At 41.0% G+C, this 7267-nt stretch overlaps 2 protein-coding genes across 3 annotated transcripts in view; one reads left to right on the forward strand and one right to left on the reverse strand.

The window, feature by feature from the left end:
• edem2 (ER degradation enhancer, mannosidase alpha-like 2) overlaps nt 1-3292 on the forward strand; it is an 8695-nt gene extending 5403 nt beyond the window's left edge. For both annotated transcript variants that reach the window (XM_076983837.1, XM_076983839.1), the window contains exons 9-11: nt 1127-1271; nt 1550-1671; nt 1910-3292. In XM_076983837.1, coding sequence (XP_076839952.1) covers nt 1127-1271; nt 1550-1671; nt 1910-2380 — 738 coding nt within the window. In that variant the 3' untranslated portion in view covers nt 2381-3292. The remainder of the gene's footprint in view (nt 1-1126; nt 1272-1549; nt 1672-1909) is intronic.
• An 878-nt stretch (nt 3293-4170) lies between these two features.
• LOC143484850 (U8 snoRNA-decapping enzyme) lies at nt 4171-6895 on the reverse strand. Its single transcript, XM_076983840.1, has 4 exons — nt 6669-6895; nt 6450-6490; nt 6119-6344; nt 4171-6018 (listed from the first exon to the last, which is right to left on the reverse strand). Exons 1-4 carry the CDS (start codon nt 6798-6800, stop codon nt 5803-5805), a joined length of 615 nt encoding a protein of 204 aa, XP_076839955.1. The 5' UTR covers nt 6801-6895; the 3' UTR covers nt 4171-5802.
• Between the last annotated feature and the right edge of the window lie 372 nt (nt 6896-7267).

A 7267-nucleotide genomic window follows, 5' to 3' on the forward strand; every position in this document is an offset into this window, starting at 1 on the left:
AGCATAAAAGTAGTAGTCACTGAAATAATAGTTTTGTGTAGGAGTTGTGGTCTTGTGTGCTTTTGGGTGCTATAGTACCAGCTGTAGTCCGGTTGTGCTGGCATCATGCACCTGTGTAGAAGGAAAAGACACTACCTATTCGCCTAGTGTCATGTCTGTGAGGACTTGTGGTGTAGTGTAGGTATTTGTTTAATTGAGAAAATAAGAATAAAAATAAGATGTAGCTTAAAATAGAATAGTTTAAATATAGTCAAGAGATAGATTAAATAGATGGCAGCACAAATTGGTCTTGGAGCTCTTTAGTCAAGCGGTAGGCACACCCAGTATGTTTATATCAGCTGATCAGAGGTCCCTTGAGGATATGTGTTTCGTAATCATACTGCTGAGATACAGAGGGGGCAACACAATGACTTAAAAGTCAACAGTGCTATTTTAAAAGATGATGTAATATCTCATTTTTGCATGCGATAGGATTTTGATCCATCTGAAGGCTTGAAATAGTTATATTTGTGTGCCTGCTAGCAACACATTGCAGTAGTTCAAACATGATACCAACGCATGGTTTTTCACTGACAGTTACTGTGAGTACGCTTCTGACCTTGGCTGTGTTACAAGATGATAGACACACCCTGTCCTTATAGATTTAGTTTTGTAGTTACTTCTCATATATTTAATACTTAATACCTCTAATTTTCTCTCCCTTTGAGGAGTACAACAACTTGGTCCAATTCTTGGAGAGAAAAGAAACTCTTGATACTACTGTTCTGAGTAGATACAGGCCTATTTCAAATCTTTCTTTCTTGGTAATGGTCGTATAGACGGTAGTAGCTTCAATTCACGTACACATGGCCTATTTAATTACATCTATGGACCATTTCTATATATATTTTTGTTGTATATATTTTGTCGTTGTAAAACTGAAACTCAATTTTGGTCTGCTTAGCATATATCATGAATTACATTTTTTTATCATAACCTTGTCAGATACATCTTATCAAGAATCTTCTGTAGATTTTGTGTATGGGGCGAAAAAAAGTACTTTTAAAATGAAACCTTCCTTTTCTCTTTATTTGTGTCCTCCCATAATTCCTCATATTTGTGTTTGATGTGTGTAAAATGATTTCAGAGTATGATAGGGGATATTGACAGTGCCACGAGGACCTTCCATAACTACTACACAGTGTGGCGTCAGTTTGGTGGGCTTCCCGAGTTCTACAACATTCCTCAGGGCTACACGGTGGACAAGCGAGAAGGATATCCTCTCCGTCCAGGTACCGCCACAGCACACAAAGTCAACTATTAAATACGTTTTGTATTTGTGTATGTCAAGATTTTGGACATGCAAACTGTTCTATTGGATGTAATTAAGCCTTCCGTGTAGGGTGGTTTCTATTTTATATATACATATATGTAGAATATCTGAAGAGAATTTGGAATTAATTCCGTTACCAGCATGTTGTGCTGAAAATCCTGCTCACCCAAAGTCATTCTTGGGGGAAATTACTACATTTTGTGAGTGCAAAATAATTTTTACCATTCACTGTTTTAGAGCTGATAGAAAGTGCCATGTACCTGTACAAGGCTACAGGCGACCCGGCATTTCTGCAGCTGGGCCAGGATGCAGTGGAGTCCATAGAGAAGATCAGCCGGGTCAAATGCGGCTTTGCCAGTGTGAGTAGTCAACCGTTGACCGTTTTACAGCCTGTTCCCTTAACATGGGTTAAACATAGTCGACTTGTACTATTGTAATCCATTCTGGCAGTGCCGTTCTTGTTCTTGGGTTTATTCTGTCTCCAGTAGCCCTCACTACATTTAAGGTTGAAATCTCTAATAATGTCCAGATATGCAGATATGTTTTGTCAACAAAGGGGTTGTCAGTTTTCCTTCTTACGTCCCTCTTCTTGCAAAGGTGAAGGATGTCCGGGACCACAAGCTGGACAACCGCATGGAGTCCTTCTTCTTGGCCGAGACCATCAAGTACCTCTACCTCCTGTTTGACCCTGACAACTTCCTTCACAACAATGGTGCAACATTTGATCTGGGAGGTCCGCGAGGAGACTGTGTGCTGGGGGCAGGGGGTTACATCTTTAACACAGAGGCACATCCTCTTGATCCAGCAGCCCTTCACTGCTGCAGCAAGGACCAGGATGAACGCAGAGAACTACAGGACATTCTCCTCAGCCTATCGGAGCCATTTGAGCCTCCCATGGACCAATCAGAGGAGACATCAAAGGATGTGGCTTCTCCCAGCGCTTGCTCCTCAGAAAGCATAGCACTAAAGCCTGGAGAGAGAAGAAAAGCGCCCGTGCTGTCCTGCCCTGTTCAGCCTTTTAGCGCAAGATTTGCTATTATGGGACAAGTTTTCAGTGACAAGACATGAGGACAATGTTTCCCCTGTCTTGGCACATGTAACTGAACTGAGAGGATATTAAATGTTTTTATATTTGTCAGTGGGTGATTTTTTTTTATTTTTTTTCACTTCATTGTGTCAAAATGTAAAAAGGGCTTTGAAATATTTTGGGCCACTTAAAGTAAAACAAGGTCTAGCAGAAATGCGGAAGATATTCGGAAGAGGACATTTTTCATACAACACAATCCCAAATACTCATTCATGTTTTGAAATGAAAAGAAGAAAACCAATTGTGAGAAAGTTAACTACACAACCGAGCTTCAGTTTAGTTGCACACTAATATGCCACAGAGGACAAACACTAACTTCTTGCCTTTAAAGAAACTTCACGGCTGAGACAATAATAAGCATCAAACAGCAAGGGTTTAGTGTAACCGATGGCCTTCATCTTCCCGCTTACACCAAATTCCATTTCGTGCTCTTAGCTGCAGTAGTGAACAAGGTGCCTAGTTCAGGAAGAGTAGATCAATGGTTGAAACAACTTTATTCCTTAAAGGCCATAACATTAGCATGGAGGAAGAACACCAGTAAGATATTATCTTAATCGTTTTTTTAATATGTAGTACCTCAGGTATTTTTGTTTGGTGTACTACAGCAGGTCTGTACAATATTTAAAAAGCTATGCATGTCTGAGTGGGAAACGTCATCAAGTATTTCACACCATTCAGTCACACTTTCAAGGCAGCAGCTTGTCCTGCACTCCTAGTGTCTTCTCCGTATTCCTGGTCAGTAAAAAATGACCGAACAAATCAGTTAGCTGGGTCCTTTTGAGTCCTGATCTTTTAAAATGAAAATTCAAATGATCTTTTTTTTCCTTCTTGTTAACATTTGTTAATAAATCAATTTGACAGTGCTTGAGATGCACTGGAAAGTCTTTTCTGTAGTACGGTAGTAGTGTGTGATCTATCATATATTCCACAGTGTGATCTCCATTTCCAAATTCCCCTCATACTGTTTGTCACAGGTACTGCCACGTGACGGAGCTATCTTGGCACTTTGATGTTTGAGAATGCTCCTGTCAATCCGTGTTCCTCACCCTTGTCTTGGTCAACTACATTACTAAGTAGTAATAATAATACATTTTATTTGTTGGCCCATTTCATGACACTCAAGGTCACCTTACAACAATTAAAACATACAGTATGTATTACAATTCTAACACAACAGAGATAAAAAATAACATTTGTTAAAGATAAGCCAGTTTAAACAAATGAGTCTTAAGAGCAGTTTTGAATGTTTTGAGTGCAGTGTTTGTATGTGTGTGGGGAGTGTGTGTGTGTGTGTTTGTTTGTATGTGTGTGGGGAGTGTGTTCCAAAGTTTAGGAGCAGCATAGGAAAAGGCCCTGGCACCCATCATGATGAGACTGGTTCTGTTCTGGCAGGAAGGAGCTGAGGAGCACAGAGTCGGGGAAGGAGTGAAAAACTGAAGGATCTGTAATATAGTCAGGGGCCAGGTTGTGAAGTGCCTTAAAAGTCAGTAACAAAATTTTGTGATACTGGAAGCCAGTGTAACTGGATCAGCAGGGGTGTGACGTGCTCGGTGGACTCAGTGGACATTACTGCACTATTCTAAATCTAAGAGCAAGGAATTGTAATGAATGTGCTAAGTGTTTTTTTAAGCAGTTTGGCCAGTTTGCTGTGAAATGAGTAAGTGAACAGCAATTTGGTGCTGTCAAGTTTTCTGGTTGATGTGCTGTCCTTACTGCTCTCTCTGGGAAAAGTAGTGACTCGTGTTTGAAAGAAACCGCTGACAGATTTCAGTGAGGTGTACACAAATGCTGAGGTTAACGTTTATTTAAGGCAGATCCACACTCGTAGTCAAAACATCTTTCCATGGTCACAGGCTAAGGACCTGTGCAGATAAATGTAGATAAATTACCAGAATATACAGTAATATACACATGGAGCTTAACAAGGAAGCAGGCTAAACACAACAAGTTCAGGGCAACACATGATTTAACAAACCAAAAACATGATACAACATCAACTAAGAGGATTACAATAAAAAGTGACAAACCATGAGACAAAACACAGGGTTTAAATATACAGACTAATGACAAGAAACAGCTGGAACACACAAGGGGTGGAGACTATAAACAACAAAAGATAAACCAGGAAATAAAGCAAAACAATGGCAAGAATGGGAAAGGGAACAAGATTCTAATGTGTGACAGAAACATTGCAACTGCTGGTTGTGACAGTAATGGTCGTTCAATGGATGTTAAGTATCTTATTTGATGCTTGGGTGATGTGCTTATTATGCCTTCTGTCATTTCGTCCATCAAAAGAGATAAAGCATAATGCACCACACACATAACCAAGGAATCCAACTGGACACCACATGCACATCGAACACATTGCAATACATATTATGGGCACAAAACAAATGTGCATTTATGTCTAGGATCAAGACTTGTAGTGTCTGTTACAGGTCAACTCCAATTTGGCAAAAGTACAAATACTAAAACATTACAGGAAATTGTCGGGTACTTTTTGCAGGCCTGCCAACTTTTAGGTGTTGGCGGTCCACTGATAATCTCTGGGTAAGCAGTCGTTGAAATACTTAACCTTGGTGGTGAACAAGAACAGTCAGAAGCAGAAAATATTACTTGGGAAGAAAAAAACAGTTACTGCTAGACAACTTAAACAGATATGTTTATGTTTTTAATGCCGTTTGTCCCATCTTGCCAATAAAGCACATTTGATTTGATTTGAGGGGGGGGGGGGGGGGGGGGGGGTAAAGAGAGACAGTGTTGTAAAGAGAAATTAATTAAACATGATTTAATTTGTTCTGATTTGACAGAGAGAGAGAGAGGTAACAACCTGAGAGACAGAGTGAGTGGTAAAGAGAAAGAGTGTGTGAGAGGGAGAGCAGGGTAAAGAGAAAGAGTGAGAGATGTAAAAAGAAACCATGAGAGAGAGTGATTGGTAAAGAGAAAAAGAGAAAGAAAGAGAGGAGAGAGAGCTAGAGGTAAACAGCATGACCCTGTGGTCGTTCTGAAAACCACAACTTGGAAATGACTGACAAATCATACAACTCAATGTTCGAATCTTGTGACCAAAGGTTTTTTTAATGAATAAAATAACTAAAAAAACATTATTGGTATGTAGGCCACTTCATTTAATTAAATATTCATCTGAGCTGAAAACCCATCAGGATGCATGAATCACACACGTGATCTCAGCAGAAGAAAATACTCTACTACACGTCCAAGTAAACAAGCTCGAATGCTCTGAAACACTTCACCAAATGTCCACCAGAGTAGATTCTGCCTGTTCAGGGTGCAAATGATGGGGGTATGGATGCAGACCCAGAAGAGAGTGTCCCAGCGTATCCATGCTGGGGGAGGTTTGGAAGGGTGGGGGTTCACTGCTCATGCTGCCCCAGCGAGATCAGAGCCCACATAAGTGAGGGTCAGCCTTGTGAACACGTCTCATCTCCGCCTGCCTTACCGCCTGCTCCAGAGCCCGTTGTGGCACCAGGCCCAGACGCTGCAGGGCCTCCAGGAGCTGGGCGCGCGAGTTGCTGATGAAGGAATGGGACAGGAACCAAGGAAGCCCACCACCATTCCTCAAGGTGTAGAGCGGCACGCGAACCATGCCCATCACCTCCACAAAACACAAACACGAGCCCTTTTATGTGGGTATGGGGGTGCACACACACAAAAAAAGCACCAAACAAGGTGCAAATGTGATTGTATGGGTTTACCTCTAAACCATGGTCTGCAGCGGTGGATACTGCAGCTCTCTCCATGTCCACCAGCTCAGTCTCCTTCATCTTCTTGGTATAGAAGTGAGTGATGAGGCGGGGAGGGGTTGGGACGAGGTGAGACGACACATAGTCGTCCGCGGTCACTGGCACGGCTATCCCCACCTCCTCCAGGAGCTCACGACTCAGGCCTGCCTCCAGACTCTCCTCCGAGGGCTTCACCAACCTGCAGCATTCGCCACCAGAAGCACCAGGCACACATGGAGCACATCAGCAGGCTATTTCAGAAAATCATGACTAAACTGGATCAGTGGGGAGGAGAAAAACTCACCCCCCAGGAAAACCAAGTAAACCATCAAAACGCATCTGCATCTAAAAAGAAAAAGGAAAGAAAAAACTCCATTTTACTCTATTTTGACAGTTGAAGCTTTAAAATAAAGACTCGTTTTACATGGCTGTGAATTACTTTAAAATGGCTGTTAGAAGGCACACGCTGCAGTTCTGAGACTGCACAACCACGAATAATGCGAGGACGTGAATACGTTCTTACCAGCACTATATGTTTAATTGGAATTTTCTGAAAGAGTTTAGCGCCTGTGTCGGCATATAACATAATATGACATGCATGTTTGTGGTCCACACGTGACAGCGCATCTTCCCTGGTGATTTCTTGACCTTCCATCAGTTGATGTGAAGGTGTTGCAGGAAATATCTTTTTTAAACGTTAGAAACGTAAAAGGAAAGTAGCGAATAACAACTTGGGAAAGTAACTACAGTCAATCACACAAACGTTATTTCAAAATAAAGGTCTAGGTGAATTCGATAAATTAAATACGTTTCCTCAGCAGCCCGGCTGTCTAATTGGCACTTGTTATACTTTGCAGCAAGTGTGCTACTTTTCTGATTTTATTAATTCAGTTTCGTCTGACTACTTATTCATTTAAATGTATTATTTAAAGTAGAATTCTTTTGCCAAATTAAAATGCCAGTAGATATGAACAGTCTGAAATGTACATACATTTGTGCTACGGTGTATTGCATATTTCTTCTTACTATTTAGCCTATTTTAATTAAACAATTTGACATCCCCTGCAGTCATCAAGCCACTAATAAAATAATAAAATAATAATCTCAATTTCCCCCTACAGT

This window comes from Brachyhypopomus gauderio, chromosome 21 (genome assembly GCF_052324685.1).
Source record: "Brachyhypopomus gauderio isolate BG-103 chromosome 21, BGAUD_0.2, whole genome shotgun sequence".
In the NCBI taxonomy this organism is placed as follows: domain Eukaryota; kingdom Metazoa; phylum Chordata; class Actinopteri; order Gymnotiformes; family Hypopomidae; genus Brachyhypopomus; species Brachyhypopomus gauderio.